Here is an 18,964-nt window from a genome sequence, read left to right as displayed (position 1 = left end):
AAATAGATTTACACTGCTTTAGAGTGAGCCTTGACAAGAATTCAATATATAAATAAATATGTGGTGTGTCTAAAACAGTGTAACTAAAATGCAATGAACAGTAGTAGAAATAAATATGTGGTGTGTCTAAAACAGTGTAACTAAAATGCAATAATTTGTGGAATGAGCTACACTACTGGTCAAATGTTTTAGAACACCTACTCATTCAAGAGTTTTTCTTTATTTTTACTATTTTCTACATTGTAGAATAACAGTGAAGACATCAAAACTATGAAATAACACATATGGAATCATGTAGTAACCAAAAAAGTGTTAAACAGATCAAAATATATTTTATATTTGAGATTATTTAAATAGCCACCCTCTGCGTTGATGACAGCTTTGCACACTCTTGGAATTCTCTCAACCAGCTTCATGAGGTACTCAGCTGGAATGCACTTCAATTAACAGGTGTGCCTTATTAAAAGTTAATTTGTGGAATTTCTTTCCTTCTTAATGCATTGTGTTGTGACAAGGTGTGTGTGTGTGGGGGGGGGGGTAAAGAAGATAGCCCTATTTGGTAAAATACCAAGTCCATATTATGGCAAGAACAGCTCAAATAAGCAAAGAGCAAAATAAGCAAAATTACACTCCATCATTACTTTAATACATGAAGGTCAGTCAATATGGAAAATTTCAAGAACTTTGAAAGTTTCTTCAAGTGCAGTCACAAAAACCATCAAACGCTATGATGAAACTGGCTCTCATGAGGACCGCCATAGGAAAGGAAGACCCAGAGTTACCTCTGCTGCAGAGGATAAGTTCATTAGAGTTACCAGCCTCAGAAATTGCAGCCCAAATAAATGCTTCACAGAGTTCAAGTAAGAGAATACATCTCAACATCAACTGTTCAGAGGCGACTGTGTGAATCATGGTCATAGTCGAATTGCTGCAAAGAAACCACTACTAAAGGACACCAATAATAAGAAGAGACTTGCTTTGGCCAAGAAACACGAGGGCTGGACATTAGACTTGTGGAAAATTGTCTTTTGGTCTGGAGTCCAAATTGCAGATTTTCGGTTCCATCCGCTGTGTCTTTGTGAGACGCGATGTGGGTGAACAGATGATCTCCGCAGGTGTATTTCCCACCGTAAAGCATGGAGGAGGAGGTGTTATGGTGTTATGGTGCTTTGCCAGTGACACTGTCTGTGATGTATTTAGAATTCAAGGCACACTTAACCAGTATGGCTACCACAGCATTCTACAGCGATATGCCATCCCATCTGATTTGGGCTTAGTGGGGCTATCATTTGTTTTTCAACAGGACAATGACCCAATACACCTCCAGGCTGTGTAAGGGCTATTTTACCAAGAAGGAGAGTGATGGAGTGGTGCATCAGATGACCTAGCCTCCACAAGCCCCCGACCTCAACCAAACTGAGATGGTTTGGGATGAGTCGGACCGCAGCATGAAGGAAAAGCAGCTAACAAGTGCTCAGCATATGTGGGAACTCGTTCAAGACTGTTGGAAAAGCATTCCAGGTGATGCAGGTTGAGAGAATGCCAAGAGTGTGCAAAGCTGTCATCAAGGCAAAGGGTGACTATTTGAATAATCTCAAATATAAAATGTATTTTGATTTGTTTAACACTTTTTTGTAACTACATGATTCCATATGTGTTATTTCATAGTTTTGATGTCTTCACTATTATTCTACAATGTAGAAAATAGTAAAAATAAAGAAAAACCCTTGAATTAATAGGTGTTCTAAAACTTTTGACCGGTAGTGTATGTTGAGAATACGATATAAAAATACACAGTACAAAACCCCAGAGCAAAATTGATAAAATTGCAGGAAATTTGCTTCCGGACCTAAATCCGGAATATAAATAATATACATGTACATGAATGATATGTAGAGACAGTATGGACAGTATGTGAATAGAAAAGGTGTACAGCAGTAGTTGTATAGGATGAGCCATGACTAGAATGCAGCATATACATATAAAGTGGGTAAAACAGTATGTAAACACGATTAAATTGACTAGTGTTCAATAACTCTATGTAGGGCAGCAGTCTCTAAGGTGCAGGGTAGAGTACTGGGTGGTAGTCGGCTAGTGACAGTGTCTGAGTTTCAGGGCAGGGTGATGGGTGGAGGCCGGCTAGTGGTGACTGTTTAACAGTCTGATGTATAATGTGACATACTGTACATTCTCATATAGACCGGAGACATGGAAAAGGGATGAGAGAAGATAACGATGTGTCAGACTTGTGTAGAGTTTAAATTATGTAACCTCAACGTGAATAGCTGTATCTTATCATAAATTGGAATTTTACTACCCTCAAATGGTACATTCGCACCTCACCTCCCTTATTCTCACCCCCTGTAGGTACAAAATATGGAAATATGTGTTTTGTGGTGTGCTCCTCTCCCATTTCCTGTTGTTGCAGTCATCAGGGGTGGGGTCAAAGGCTATGTAGTTCAGTACCTCCCAATCAGTGCAGCTGCTCTCTACAGTACTGTGCATTACTAACATCTAGCTACTTAACCAGCAGCAGGTACTCCCTCCATTCCTCCCTTCACGCCTGGTTAGAAGTTGTTGATGTGAAACGCTGTCGAGCGCCACTGTCAGACATTGATTTTAGCAGTCTCCAGATCAAACACACATTTGTATTCCTTAATTTTCACATTTGTTAAGCAGTGCCATTTCTACTGTTCACCATAGTGGGGGGAGGAGAGAAAAACACCAGCACCTTCTGCCCAGTTCTACTATCTAGTCTACCTGGTATTAAACTGGGACTACTACCTAGTCTCCCTGGTATTGAGCTGGGACTACTACCTAGTTTACCAGGTATTGAGCTGGGACTACTTCCTAGTCTACCTGGTATTGAGCTGGGACTACTTCCTAGTCTACCTGGTTTTGAGCTGGGACTACTATCTAGTCTACCTGGTAATGAGCTGGGACTACTACCTAGTCTACCTGGTATTGAGCTGGGACTACTACCTAGTCTACCCAGTATTGAGCTGGGACTACTACCTAGTCTACCTGGTATTGAGCTGGGACTACTACCTAGTCTACCTGGTATTGAGCTGGGACTACTACCTAGTCTAGCTGGTATTGAGCTGGGACTACTACCTAGTTTTCCTGGTAGTGAGCTGGGGCTGCTATCTAGTCTACCTGGTATTGAGCTGGAACTACTACTTAGTCTACCTGGTATTGAGCTGGGGCTGCTATCTAGTCTACCTGGTATTGAGCTGGGACTACTACCTAGTCTACCTGGTATTGAGCTGGGACTACTACCTAGTCTACCTGGTATTGAGCTGGGACTACTACCTAGTCTACCCGGTATTGAGCTGGGACTACTACCTAGTCTAGCTGGTATTGAGCTGGGACTACTACCTAGTCTACCTGGTAGTGAGCTGGGACTACTACCTAGTCTACCTGGTATTGAGCTGGGACTACTACCTAGTCTACCCGGTATTGAGCTGGGACTACTACCTAGTCTACCTGGTATTGAGCTGGGACTACTACCTAGTCTACCTGGTAGTGAGCTGGGACTACTACCTAGTCTACCTGGTATTGAGCTGGGACTACTACCTAGTCTACCTGGTATTGAGCTGGGACTACTACCTAGTCTACCTGGTATTGAGCTGGGACTACTACCTAGTCTACCTGGTAGTGAGCTGGGGCTGCTATCTAGTCTACCTGGTATTGAGCTGGGACTACTACCTAGTCTACCTGGTATTGAGCTGGGACTACTACCTAGTCTACCTGGTATTGAGCTGGAACTACTATCTAGTCTACCTGGTAGTGAGCTGGGGCTGCTATCTAGTCTACCAGGTATTGAGCTGGGACTGCTACCTAGTCTAGCTGGTATTGAGCTGGGACTGCTACCTAGTCTACCTGGTATTGAGCTGGGACTACTACCTAGTCTACCTGGTATTGAGCTGGGACTACTACCTAGAGTACCTGGTATTGAGCTGGGACTACTACCTAGTCTACCTGGTATTGAGCTGGGACTACTACCTAGTCTACCTGGTGTTGAGCTGGGACTACTACCTAGTCTACCTGGTAGTGAGCTGGGGCTGCTATCTAGTCTACCTGGTATTGAGTGGAACTACTACCTAGTCTACCTGGTATTGAGCTGGGACTACTACCTAGTCTACCTGGTATTGAGCTGGAACTACTATCTAGTCTACCTGGTAGTGAGCTGGGGCTGCTATCTAGTCTACCTGGTATTGAGCTGGGACTGCTACCTAGTGTACCTGGTATTGAGCTCAGACATTGGGCATTGAGAGACATGCAGAGATTAGACTTCAGCGTCTTCAGCTTTCTCATGTCAGCAGATGTGAATTTGGGAATGTTTTGACTTTGTTTTTCTAATGATTTCTTGATGATTAAGACCATAGCATGTTCATCCTTTTCAATCAAGATGTGTAACATAACACTGTAGTGAGAAGCTGACGGCTGTCAGGATGCATCTGTTATCTAGTTCTCTTTGAGAAAGGAAAGACGGACTGAAATGTTAACAGATTGTTGTGCTGTACAATGTCCAGGTTGTTTGTCTTATTCTGATCCATCACAATGTGTTGAGCTGAAGAAAGGGAACGTTCTCTTGCAGCACTCCCATTGAGAAACATGTAACCTACATCACTGTGCTTTGTGAGCATGGATGCAGTGATGATAGAAGCAAGCACGGATATTTTTGTCAATACAGTGAAGTATTCTCCATCTGTTCCACTTCCTGTCAGTCCATTCAAAATAGTGTTCCTGATTGTCATGCTTTCATCTGCTTGGTCTGAATTCTCAGAAAACATCCTGTAAATTGGACGAGCTTGGTCGTTGTGAGGAGAGATTGTTTAGAAATCTTGTGCATTTCAAGCAAATACACTCCCTACCGAATTACCAGGTCAGAGGCAATTTGCATTTATACTAAGCCTCAATAAAAGACTGGGCCCCTGTTGTTCGCTCTGAAGAAGATAAAAGAAACAACTTTGCAGTTCATTTGATCTTCCATCACAAAGTGTCTAAAAATATACACCCAGTCGATCTGCAGCTGACCAATATCTGAGCTGCAGCATACACAGACATCCTGGCTCACCGTGGCATTCATTCATTCCCATGCTTTTGGACGAGATAGGATGCTAATTGTTTCATAACATCACCATTCTCCATCCACAGCATCAGACTCTTGGCAAGAGAAGTGGCTGTATGCTCTTCTCCCAGTATCCACATCTTAGGGAGAAATGAAAACAACCTGTCACTGCCACAGATTCCTTCTGTAAACAGGACCCACTGGACGTCAGTTCAACATCTAGTTTTGATTTACATTTGGTTGAGTTGTCAACTAACCTGAATTCACTGTGAAATCAACAAAAATTGTTACCTGTCATTGGATTTAGGTTCAAAGTTAGGTGAAAAAAAATAGAAATGCCTTGACGTTGATAGCTTTTTGCAAATCCCATAAGTTTTCCACGTTGATTCAACATCATCACATAGATCAGGGATCCTCAACTAGATTCAGCCACTGGCCGATTATTTTCTTGAGTTGATGGTTGGGGGTCAGTGACATAATCACACAAATAATTTGCAGACTGCAAATTGACCGCAAGAAGCCCAAGCAGATATAATATTTGACTAAAACATAATTCTTTCAAACCTTGCTTATATTTGTATACGATCACATATTTCTCTATTATGCTTGGGAATACTTGGAAACAGATTTCCAAAATGTAAATCACATGGAGTTGATTTCCTGGTGTTTTGACAGATGTTTATGTCCAACAATTAAAATTAGTTGCTTTTTTCTCTGAAAACTTGGAGGGGGAGTGGGGGGTTAAAACCTGGGCCCGGGCCTGCTAGTTGGGGAGCCCTGACATGGAAACAATGATGATTCAACCAGTTTTTGCCCAGTGTGGAATGACGTTAGCCCTAATTGGAGTTCTGTACAGTAGTCCTCCGCTGCTCCTGCTCTTGAATGGTAGTTCTGTGATGGTTGAGACAGGGACATTACATTGTGGATGCACATGCAGTTTAGGTAGATTGCTAGACAACCTTTTCCGATACTTGAGTACAGTCATTGACTCCTAGAGTTGACACAAGAATGAAGCTCACTGAGTTGATGTTGTCATCTTTGGAGTGCTGGTAAACATGGGGCTGTGTTTCCGGAAGGGTTTGGTCTGAGTGGCATCCTAATGTGACTGATGTCATGTCTTCCTATAATGTGACTGACTGATGACATAATGTGGTGACTAAGCCCTGACCGGTTGTTTTCCATCCAGGTCTCCGGGTGGTGTTTCCTGGGTGTGTGAGGAGGAGGCATGGCTGGTTGAGATGTCGTGGACGATCACACCACTCTGCTAGACGTGCTGCTGCTGCGCTGTGTGTGCCTGGCTCCTCCAGCTGCACCATTGATGGTGCCGTGATCCAGTTCTAACCGTGGGTGAGGAATCATAGTAATTTACCATACTCATCAACATGTTTAGCACAATACATTCAGCCATTGTAATATGGCCATAGGTCAGCTTATGATAGGCTTTAATGAGTCAATGATACCATAGTAGTCTCACAGCAAGGATGCCTTCCACAGCACAAACACATTGATCCATCAGTCTAATCACTGATATTCCAAAGCAATGAAATGTGCATATTCAAAAGGGGCAAAATGATTTGTTCCACATAGTGCCTGTCTGTATACAGTTCTAGATACTCAGGCAGCGCAACAATGGCAATTTCCTTTGAGGACTTCCCTCTGCCTGCTCTCCACTGAGGCAGAAAAAAACTGCTTAAAACTCTTCTTGACCCATTTCTTTATCAGTGGAAGCCTTTTATGGGGCTTATGTTGTGTCAGATGCATTCACACTTTGGAAATTAAGCCTTCTGCCTGACAGCATGTGTATAAATGGAGTATTTATACGCCGGGAAGATAAACAGAATTGACGTGGTATTATATCGCTGTGCTAAAAGACTGTCACCTTCCTCGGGTAGAAAAAGTCAGTGGCTCTCTCAGCCAACCCACCACATCTTGTCATTTTGAAATAAAATTCAGAGAGGATAATTTAGCTAGAGGCCTTTGTTGCTGATGTTTGTCGCTCCTCCTCTCTCCTGGCAGGTAATGAAGAGACATAAAACCAATCCTGGAGATGCCGAAGAGAAGAGACATTCTTGCCATCGTGTTGATAGTGTTACCGTGGACTCTGCTCATCACCGTTTGGCACCAAAGCGCAATCGCTCCGCTCCTCGCCATCCACAAGGGTACATCCTCCACTTTCTCATAGGTCCTCTGTTGAATGGTGTAGAAATATGCAACAGCCAATTCATCCAATCCAATCAGGTCACATGCCCAGTTACAGAATATCATGTACAGTACATACAGTATAACACATGCCTTCCACAGGGTCTATTACAGATCCCTATGTGGTGGTGTGCATTATCAGACTGTAACATAGGTAATTTGTCAGTTAAGGCTATCAAAAATACACTACTTGGTAAGTGTCCTTTGATTCACACAGCCCCATCTGCAGCTTGTGCTTGGTGCTATGGTCTTCTTCAGCAGTCATTCAGCTAATCTATTTAGCAGTTAAAATGTAGCAGACTTTTCAAATCAAAAGGAGACTAAATTAATTTCTAATGCCCTTTAATCAGCATCTGAAATAATAATCACTGTTCCCTAATAGCTTCCAGGCAGGCTTTATTGAATCTCCTGAGTCAATGTGTTTGTGCGGCTTCCACATACTGTACACAAGCCTGAGATGTTACCACACTCTCACATTATGAACCCCCCCCCATAAATGTGACCCTAATTGACCATAATAAACCAACAGTGTGAGTACAGTACTCTGTCTGGTGAACAGAACGATATTAAAAAGGTCCAATGCAGCTGTTTTTATCTCAATATCAAATCATTTCTGGGTAACAATGAAGTACCTTACTATTATTTTTTTCAATTAAAATTGTCAAAAAGAAACAAAAATAGCAATATCTCAAGCAAGAATTTTGCTAGGACAGTCTGGGAGTGGTCTGAGTGTAACCTGAGTGTAACCTATGTAACCTGAAAGCTAGCTGTTTTTGGCAGAGAGGTTTGAAACTCTTTGTTATTGGTCTATTAACTTATACCGCCTGGTGATGTCGCCAGGTAGGCCAAAATATCTGTTTTTTTCAAACTGCTCTTACACTAAAACAGCATTAGCATAATTTTCACAATGTCACAGTATTATACTAACCTCAGTGTGGCAATATATATATATATATATTTAGCAGTTATATCGCTGTGCTAAAAGACTGTCACCTTCCTCAGGGTAGAAAAAGTCAGTGGCTCTCTCAGCCAACCCACCACATCTTGTCATTTTGAAATAAAATTCAGAGAGGATAATTTATTTATTATATATATATATATATATATATATATATATATATATATATATATATATATATATATATATATATATATAAAACGCAGAAACATTTTATTTTTGACAGCACTGGGCCTTTAAGGTGACAGTAAATCAATAGCGTTCGTTGTCTCTTTCCATTTGCCATCAAGGTAATATAGGCAGGTTTCCACAAATCATCTGCAGCCTTCTCTTTGTTTGGTCTTAAAAGGAGCAGGGGGTTGCCAGATTGCTTTCTGTCAGCCACCGCAGAACATCTGGCCATCAGGAGATTGTGTTAATCTGCTGTGTGACGCAGAAATACCATTTTTATGTCTGAAAGAGGATCCTCCGCTCTAACTGAGCACCGATAAAGATTGCCATTAGCTATGGAACAATGTGGGGAGAAATTAACTATGTTAATGATCCAATAATGATATTCTATCCATCATAGAGGGCTATGGGGGCCACATAATCATATCTCCACTACTGGAATAGACCCTGTCCCTGCCACGGCTGTTCCAGCTGAATGAGTAGGGGCAGCCAGGTGAGCCGCTGCCCTAACCATACTGTAGCCATGATGTCCGCTCACCTCACGCTGCCTGCTTTCGCTTTTTGCAGCCTGTCACCACCTTGTAAAAGAGATCTTTATCATACCAGAGAGGCTTGCAGTCCATCGACACCGACTTGCAGGTACTTGCCTCTTGCATTGTGTCACCTGAGATTATACAGCGGGCGACCCCGCTCCCGGGGCGTGCTAATGCCTTACATGTCTTCCTGTTCCCCTGCAGATGACGGAGCCGACAGAGGGCGGAGGGAGGCGGGCCAGGCCAGCGACTCTAAGGAGTACTGCTCCTCTGATAAGGACATAGTGGAGGTGGTGAGGACGGAGTACGTGTACACACGGCCGCCGCCATGGTCCGACGTGCTGCCCACCATCCACATAATCACCCCCACCTACAGCCGTCCAGTCCAGAAGGCAGAGCTAACACGGCTGGCCAACACCTTCCTCCACGTGGCCAACCTGCACTGGATCCTGGTGGAGGACTCTCAGAGGAGGACCCCGCTCGTTACACGCATGCTCCGGGAAACCGGTCTCAACTACACCCACCTGAACGTGGAGACTCCCAGGAACTATAAGCTGCGTGCGGACACGCGGGATCCCAGGATACCCCGGGGCACCATGCAGAGGAACCTGGCGCTGCGCTGGCTCAGAGAGACCTTCAACTCCAACAGCAGCCAGGCGGGCATTGTCTACTTCGCTGATGACGACAACACCTATAGCCTGGAGCTGTTTGAAGAGGTCAGTACAGTCCTGGGCCGCACTGGCAGCTCATGGCCACATACGGTCCTCTAGATTCACTGTAGTGTCACTGAATATAATGGTAGTGGGGAGTTAACGGCACATAATGTACATAGTTTTGTCGTTTTACACGGCTCCTAATTTAATTTAAGAATTAAACAAATGTATTTTAACATGAATGGTGGCTACTCCTACTCCTAGTACAGTAGTAATATATTGTGGTTATTACGTGAAATATTTTGATTCCCATTGCCAACAACAGTGGTCCGAGGATATGTTTGAACTTGGTAATCAGTGCCTCAGGCCATCCATTTTGACTCAAGACAGATTGGTTTGAATGGATGCTGTTAGGCCCTGAGGCATTAGCCTCAGGTCTTGTTAGTGTGAAGGGGACAGGTTGTAAATGGTGCGATCCGTATCGATGGGCCGGTTATTACCTTTCCCTGGAAATCAGGCAGAGTGCTCTCCCTCTCCCTAGAATCCTTCCATCACTTACACCCAGCACCAGCGCTCTTTATAGGGGAGAGTAACAACCTATAGGGCTGAGCTTGAGCTAGCTGCCTCTGGGCTGACCGATAGAGAGAGTCAGTGAGAAACCACTCCGACCCAACTGACAGAGCAGTAAATATCAGACCATTCTCATCGACCTGCTAACAGGTGTAAGTCATGGAGGGGATGGCTATAACAGCTACATGTGAAGAGGGTGAAAGTAGACATCCATCTAAGAGATTGCAGTTGGATATGTCATGTTGTTGTGATCTGGACTTGAATTAACCTGAATGGAAAGATGCCAGCTTGTTCAGCTTGACCTGACATTTGAAATATGAAAACTGGTACAAATTAAATCATTCATACACTCATATAAAATAGATGCTATCCAGAACCTAAAAGGGTTCTTCTGCTGTCCCCATATGAGAACCCTTTGAAGAACCCTTTTTGGTTCCAGAAAGAACTCTTTTGATTGCAGGTAGAACCCTGTTGGGTTACACATAGAGCCCTTTCCTCAGAGGGTTTTCCATGGAACCCAAAAGAGTTCTGCCTGGAACCAAAAAGGGTTCTACGTTGAACCAAAAAGGGTTATCTTATGCTGACAGCTGAAGAACCCTTTTGGAACCCTTTTTTCTAAGAGTGTAATGTCATGAACTCTTGCCCAGAGTTGTCAGTAATACAATAATACAACAGGTTACAAAAACAACGGCTGAATCAAATACGTACAGCAAGGAACTGTAATGGCCAACCTAACCTTCTGTTGTTGCTCCATTACATCACATTAAGTAGATTCTCTCACCCAGAGCAGAAGAAAAATTGTGTTTCTCTACACCCCGTTTTAAGTCCAGACCAAACCATGAGAAACATTCCATGTCGAGAGACATGGGTAGAGACTGCTGTAAATTGTGAAAAGTAAAATACGCTATATATACACAAAAGTATGTGGACACCCCTTCAAATTAGTGGATTCGGTTATTTTAGCCACACCCGTTGCTGACAGGTGCATAAAATTGAGCACACCGTCATGCAATCTCCATAGACAAACATTGGGAGTAGAATGGCCTTACTGACGAGCTCAGTGACATTCAACGTGGCACTGTCATGGGATGCCACCTTTCCAACAAGTCAGCTCATCAAATTTCTGCCCTGCTAGAGCTGCCCGATCAACTGTAATTGCTGTTATTGTGAAGTGGAAATGTCTAGGAGCAACAACAGGCTAGCCACCCAACAAGCTCACAGAATGGGACCACCGAGTGCTGAAGCGCGTAGAGCGTAAAAATCGGCTGTCCTCGGTTGCAACACTCACTACCAAGTTCCAAACTGCCTCTGGAAGCAACATCAGCACAAGAACTGTTCGTCTGGAGCTTCATGAAATGGGTTTCCATGGCCGAGCAGCCGCACACAAGCCTAAGATCACCATGCGCGATGCCAAGTACACCGGCTGGAGTGGTGTAAAGCTTGCCGCCATTGGACTCTGGAGCAGTGGAAACGCGTTCTCTGGAGTGATGAATCATGATCCACCATCTGGCAGTCCGACAGACAAATCTGGGTTTAGTGGGTGCCAGGAGAACGCTACCTGCCCCAATGCATAGTGCCAACGGTAAAGTTTGGTGGAGGAGGAATAATGGTCTGGGGCTGTTTTTCACAGAGCCCTGACCTCAACCCCATCAAACACCTTTGGGATGAATTGGAACGCAGACTGCGAGCCAGGCCTAATCGCCCAACATCAGTGCCTGACCTCACTAATGCTCTTGTGGCTAAATGGAAGCAAGTCCCCACAGCAATGTTCCAACATCTATTGGAAAGCCTTCCCAGAAGAGTGGAGGCTATAATATCAGCAAAGGTGGGACCAACTCCATAATAATGCCCATGATTTTGGAATGAGATGTTCGATGAGCAGGTGTCCACATACTTTTGGTCATGTAGTGTAGCTCATGAAATATGCATCTGCCATAGTTAAACTTCATCACTGTAAAGGGGTGCATTAATTATTAAGCTTTCATAAAAAATGCTTATGTTGCCTTTCCAAAGCCACAAGGAGTATTTACAGGCAGCGCCTGCCTCTCTATTTTTATCATATCTATCCTTCTCTATTCACCGTCAGCATCCACATTCAACATTGTGAACCAGATCACTTAGAATAGAATATCACCTAAATTGAATACTTTTTAAAATGATCAAATAAGTATTTGATATAAAAGGTAAATAGAATGATATTGCTTCTGGTTTAGGTATCATGTGGTGTACTGATGAAAATGGGCCACATTAAGGAGTTGAACTAACCATTTTCTACTGTGTTCTCTATGGACTAAGCCACCAATTCCATGTATTAAAGACAGATAATCAACCTATAGCAGTATAATCACCCGATAGCAGTATCAGCCTATTCTGATGACAATTCACTTTAGAGCCTCTGTGAATCAGCACAGATCTCCATCTCCTCCGCTTCAGATTGATTAATACACCTGGAGAGTTTGGGATTAGTTCCCTTTGTTGTGCTCTGACTTCAAGAACATAGGCAGGCTGTCTCTGTGGGCCTCCCCCAAGTAAAGGAAACATAGCTTACACACACAGAGAGAGACAGAGAGAGAGAGGGAGAGGAAACTTAGCACAAACACTTAAAATCCACGAAAATTGGGCAGCACTTTATGGCATTTTCACTTGCTCAGCTCTAAACAGAGGAGAGACGGGGTACTGCTTTAGCATTGATTCCCGTCAGTGGCAGCATTGGAAACATTCATTTTCACATTGTAACATGGAGGAAGAGGGGCAACCCCCTTGACGATGCTAGAGCCAGTTTCATTCCAGAACCAAACCATTGAGGAAAACAACTATTTCACTCGTAGGAAAGATGCATGATCTAAACTTGTGATAAAGGTCAGTTTTCTTATGTACAAAAATCACGTGACCCTTGGGAGAGGGTGATGTCATCCCTAACACCCTATCATACAAAATGTTATTTGGGTGGCTAGCCTGGCAAAGTCCTGGTCTCGGTGGCCCAGATGTGTTTCCAAACTGCACTCCTAAACCCGGGCCTCCTCCATCCTGTTCTCACACACACGTCTCCTCTCTGATCCCCTGGGCTGGTGGGTTATCATCAGATACGGCTAGAATACTGGCACACACACAGAGCGAGCCCCGTTTCCAGAATGTTGTCCCACCCAGCACACACACACACACACACACACGCACATGCACACGCACACACACACATCTCCTCTCCCTGCTAAACACCTCATTTAAAAAGCACTTCCACAACAGTACACCAGCACCTTTATTATTGCTACTGCATTGAGTGTGGATAAATTACTCAACAGTTCAGCCCTCCTCATTAGAACACTTCCTTTCATGATTTGGGCGGCTCTCTTTCGCTGCTAGAGGTGCAGAAACACAGTCGACAAAGAGCGGGCGGCCGGGAGATCGTTTGATACTGGAAGATTAAAGGACAAACCTGAACCTCTGAGGAACGGAAGAGGCTCGGCACCTTTCAAGCATCTCCTCAACCAACCTGCTCTTCTTCTCCCAATCCACTCTCTATAATGGCCCTGGTCCTCAAACCCACTTAGCTCTGTCCACGTTTACTCTTCTTAGGCTGGGTCCATCACGGTGGCCCTACAAGGCTTCTGTGATACATGCAACATACACACCATAGCTTTCAGATTTTCTGGCTCGATTTGTATCATTGTTTGGAATGAAAACTATTGTCTGCTGTAATTAATGTATCTTGCCTTGTTGGCACATCTCATATAGACACTGATACACTGATCCTGTTCATTAAAAATACAAACAGTGCAAAGATGCTTAACTCTCTCTGTCCTCTCTTCTTCTCTATCCAGATGAGGTCAACAAGGAAGGTATCTGTATGGCCTGTGGCCTTTGTAGGTGGTCTGCGCTACGAGTCGCCCAAGGTCAACGCAGCAGGCAAGGTGTACGGTTGGAAAACTGTATTTGACCCTCACCGGCCCTTTGCCATCGACATGGCGGGCTTCGCCATCAACCTGCGGCTCATCCTCTTCAAGCCCCAGGCCTACTTCAAGCTGCGGGGAGTGAAGGGAGGCTACCAGGAGAGCAGCCTGCTCCGGGAGCTGGTCACACTCAACGACCTGGAGCCCAAAGCATCTAATTGCACTAAGGTAGATAGAGCAAAATAGATGCTTTATTTTTGCATGTTATACTCTGTCATTTTACACCAGAATATAATAATTTTACCTGTTGGTATTTTATATAATGTCAGGCAAATGTGAAATCCATACTCTGATGATCCTCTTGTGGATCCAACTTTAGTGCAGAGGCAGTGGCAGGTTCACTCTCTTCAAAACAACTTCATATATAACCAGGTGCTAAAAATGTCAGCGGATCGATTAGGTAACTGGCAGGCTCCCCTCACATAGTGGGTGTGATTGTAAACGGCTTCAGGGCACTGTGTGGTGTTTCATGCCCACTTCATCTCCGGCCTCGCTGTTCCCTGCCTGGCCCTAGCCCCAGCTGCTAAGCCTCTCCCTGGGCAGAGAGGAGTCACCCAGGGGCCTTAGCCCACCACCACTCACACTCACATAATGGGATATTCAGCCTGATTATATTCAGTCCTGGAAGGGAGTAGATGAAAAGAGGGGGGGGGGCATCCTAGCATGCATTCAGCCCAGATGAGCACAGGGCGAGGGATGGGGGATGAGTCGTGCTCCGGCAACTCTCCTCCTTATAATCTACCTCTTCAGACACAAGTGTGACTATTAACCTCATCTACACCTGGGTAAAGTGGGAGTTGGCTCCTGGTGGAGGCAGCTCAAACACACCTCATGCATAATTCATTACTGAGGTGGAGGAGATGAAAGGTAGGGCTGCTCAGAGACTGAGGGGAAGAAAATGAGCTCTATACGTCGATTCATTTCCACCATCACTCTCCTGGATGTGAGTCCGGTCTCCAGAGCCAAATCATCCCACTCCAAAGGCTTGATTGGGGCTATAGTTACCGGTACGTGACGCACCCAAAATAACTGAGCTGCATCACTTACAAAGAGCAAAAAAGAAGAGCAAGTTTTATTTTTCCACTACGGCAGCACTTTCTATTCACTATCATATAATGTTGAGCAAGGTCGAGCTGACACGCAGGAGTACATTCTTATATATAGGTTTCCTATTGTACCATCTGTAGTGCTCTTGTTGCTATATCTAGGAGTAGATGCTCAGAAGAACATCACCACCGCCCATGCAGAGAGGAGAGAGGAGGAGTGGATGGGTGTGTGTTCCATCGTGAGAGTGCTGCCTTATGCTGATTCTTCTCTCTGATATTTCTCTACAGATTCTCGTTTGGCACACTAGGACGGAAAAACCTGTCCTTGTAAATGAGGGAAAGAAAGGATTTACAGACCCCAACGTGGAGATTTGACGTTGTCTCCTCGGGCGATGGTAAAGAGAGAAATTATTCAATTATTCACATCTCAGACTTATTTTACTAATTTATATACAAATATTTTTATGACCTTTGGCGAACAGGGAAATGGTATACCAGTGATAAGCACATTTCGGGATATTGTTTAAATTATCCATTGCTTTTACAGACACCCACATTTTTGGGCTAAAAGAGTTATTACAACTATATTGATCTGTACTGCAAATTGACTTCATTATGAATGTGTGTAATTTCTCAGTGAGTCCCTGCTCTCTGTTCCAGGTAGTTGTCTAATATGGACCTTGAGAAGAAAAAGAGGCCATCTCCCAGTGCAAACAGTGTTCGTGTCTTAATAATTTCAGAAAAGACTGCCTCGGGGGCCAAATCCTAATCCCCTTGACTGAAACTAAACACTTTTAATATTGGGATTACAAATGTATCATATTAAAGCACAGATTAGTACAAAATGGCAATATTTATCAGGTTAAATGTTGCCAGCAGCACCAACATGAAGCAGACGGTGAGAGCTGAGCGATTAAGGATCAACGGGAGATCAATGCTCTCTGAACCTGCATGGCACCATACTGCGTCTGTAGTGTCCTAACAGGAGACAGCACAACACAAACATTGCAGGGAGAGAGGGAGTTAGGCAGCCAATGAGAACAGGCTAATGAGATATCCATTGTCTTTCCCTCTATAGACATGGATCTACAGGGCAGGGGATGAGATCCTGAGATCTTAGTAGGGTCTGTAAGAGACCTTTAATAGACATGTACTGAAATGGCCTCCACGTCTTCAGACAGAACAATCATGGAGAATCTGAACAAGTCATCTCTCAGAAGATCAATTCTACTTCAGCAAACACTGAAAGTTCAAAAAGGGAAGGAATGTCCTTTTTGTATAAGTAAAACTATTTCTGCTTTTATTTAATTTGCTAGTTTTTTGTGTTTACATGCATTTTCTTGCTAGTTCAATACTACTGACTGACTCTTGCCTCCATTTTGAAAGCTAAAGCTGGGGAACCATCCATTTTCAGTGTCATTCTCAGACATGTAATTCAGTGTGTACTGAAGTTATTCACTTGAAATAACTGACATCAAGATGGGCTCCTAACTCTTGGGAGACACACAATATTACAGGTCAAAGTCCCAAAACTTAACTTAGCACTTAAAAGCACTAGTGACTGTGTTCCTAAGTGGAAACACGTGTACATACTAATTTAACACAGGAACAATTAGATGACTCATAGTAAGGTCCTCTCAGATAAAATGTAACAACTGAATTTATATAAATGTAAAATAAAAACTAAGAATTGACATAGGCATTGCCAAAAACACCTCAATGTATGACAACTGGCATAGCACATGTTCACTCCTGTTTTTCAATCACATGCCATGGACAGTATAACAGCACATCACCACGTTAGGTGTAACCCAACTTTGTGCATATGTTACAGTATTACCATTACCCAATGATGAGCAGTTTGGCAGATGGCCATATAGTATGCTGGTTTATATAACCACAGTAGCTAACTAGTAGAGTAGGACAACAGAAAGCAATTGAAGTTATCTAAGCTAAAGGCACTGACAGTCGAGATATACAGTAAAATGTGCAAAAGCATCTATGTTCACAGTGTGTATTGCCTACATAAGTTAGATATTTGTGCCCGTATCACAGCTAATATTCTATAAGCCCACTGCAGTGTAGAAATGTTACTGTATACTTAACCTCAGTTTCATCGGCGGTAGGCAGACAATCATGCTAAAATGTTTCCAAGAAACAACCATCATTCATTAATGGGTCTATGAACAGTAAGCGAGTAAGGCGGCAAATCAAATATACCATGAAAACTAGAAGAAGATCCTCTGCTTTGGACAACTACTAGCAAGATACCCCATGCTAGAACCCCAGTCTGCAACACCATTCTATGCATGCATGCTCAGTCCTAGTTTCTTGCCCTGACAAAACTGTACCATATACGGGTTGAAGTTAGTTTTGCGACACACTTTGTGACAATTCTTGGAAATAGCAGGCAAAACGTAATGACAAGCACAAGTGAATTGGTGTCATGCTCAGCTATACCTTTGCAGTATTAAGGTTTCATGTCCATTTCAATTTCTTAATGTATCCTTCAGTAATACCTCAAATGTAGGGGAAGACACTAATGGCAAACTATGAAAAAGGGAGATTAATGGCCAGGATAGTTATGGCATATTCAATTATCCAAAGCAGTATCAGATCAGATGCGGTTTTCCCATCAGGTACTGTTCCCCCATCGGATACAGCTCCCCCCAAAATATGCTCCCTCATCAGGTATTGGTATTCAAATGGATACACCAGCATGTCATTTCTGATCATTTCTATTAAATAGTATTATTTAATTGAGGAATTCAAACCAAATGTTTTGCGATCAAACAACATGTGTGGCTGTTAATGTTCATGTTGACCTCATCTTTAGGCTTTGGATTGCACAGCAGTACCATTAACATCATTAGGCAAGAATCAATGTCTTCTGATCTGTTTCCATTCTCCAAAATGTCAAGTAAAGTCTGTATATTTATGCGAAAATCAATAGAAATATATTTATTTATGTATTTATTTGAAGTATGAATGTCCTCTTGTCAAATTGAATTATAATTGAACATTTCTTTGTTCATGTTTGCCCCCAACCCCTTCTTTTCTCATCGGTGCCTCTCAACCATTGAGGTTCAGAAACCACACACAGACAAGCTCTTCTGAGGTCACATTTAGGTTTGCGGGCAACACCAACAAACTGAGACACAACATTTCATTATTTTCCATCAATTCAGTATTGCCCTGACTTCAATCGCTGTCAATAGCCTTCATTTTTAATGACCTTTCTTAGAATTGATTGTGTTCATTCATGTGATTTTAGGAAAAATGATAGGGCCTGTCTAGAGAGCCCTGTAGAGATGAACCCAGACAACACTAAGAGTTATACATAATGGAAGTGCAATTTCATCTCTTGGACATTTAATGGAGCTTGCTCCTACACTGTTGTAATCACTTATAGAATCATAAGTTAAGTGTAGTACTCTGATGGTACAAAACTCAAACTTCTCCTTACATCCCTGGCTTTCTCACACTCACAGTTGGTTCAACGAGCGAAACTGTTCTGACAGTCAGAAACGGCTTTAATGTAATGGAACAGCCTTATCCAGTGTTTAGCTTCGTAGTGGTACATACATAATGTAACAAAGGTTATGGCTCATACTGTACTAGGCCCTAAATGCTTTCTTAGGGCAAATCACATTTCCCCTTCCTTTACCTACTTTGATCTACAGTCATCTTCCATCCTTGTGTGAATCACTTCTTCTGCATGTAACTCTAAAGGTTGTTCATTTCTCCTCATGACTCCATCTCAGAGATACCATATGACATTTATCAAGACAAATAAACAACTGAAAAGTGAAG

At 43.1% G+C, this 18,964-nt stretch overlaps 1 protein-coding gene across 3 annotated transcripts in view; it reads left to right on the top strand.

Annotated features, from left to right (window-relative positions):
• Positions 1 to 18,963, top strand: part of LOC106581230 (galactosylgalactosylxylosylprotein 3-beta-glucuronosyltransferase 1) — a 109,573-nt gene extending 90,610 nt beyond the window's left edge. The window contains exons 3-9 of one of the 3 annotated variants that reach the window (XM_014163149.2): positions 6,261 to 6,421; positions 7,091 to 7,233; positions 8,970 to 9,041; positions 9,140 to 9,651; positions 13,977 to 14,273; positions 15,440 to 15,546; positions 15,816 to 18,963. In XM_014163149.2, the coding sequence (XP_014018624.1) occupies positions 7,122 to 7,233; positions 8,970 to 9,041; positions 9,140 to 9,651; positions 13,977 to 14,273; positions 15,440 to 15,526 (1,080 nt within the window). In that variant the 5' untranslated portion in view covers positions 6,261 to 6,421; positions 7,091 to 7,121 and the 3' untranslated portion in view covers positions 15,527 to 15,546; positions 15,816 to 18,963. Of the gene's footprint in view, positions 1 to 6,260; positions 6,422 to 7,090; positions 7,234 to 8,969; positions 9,042 to 9,139; positions 9,652 to 13,976; positions 14,274 to 15,439; positions 15,547 to 15,811 lie in introns of all 3 variants that reach the window. The other 2 variants (XM_014163148.2, XM_014163150.2) reach the window with 2 other exon arrangements.
• The last annotated feature ends 1 nt before the right edge of the window (position 18,964 follows it).

This window comes from Salmo salar, chromosome ssa20, assembly GCF_905237065.1.
Source record: "Salmo salar chromosome ssa20, Ssal_v3.1, whole genome shotgun sequence".
In the NCBI taxonomy this organism is placed as follows: Eukaryota; Metazoa; Chordata; class Actinopteri; order Salmoniformes; family Salmonidae; genus Salmo; species Salmo salar.
This window is presented reverse-complemented; position numbering and strand designations above follow the sequence as displayed.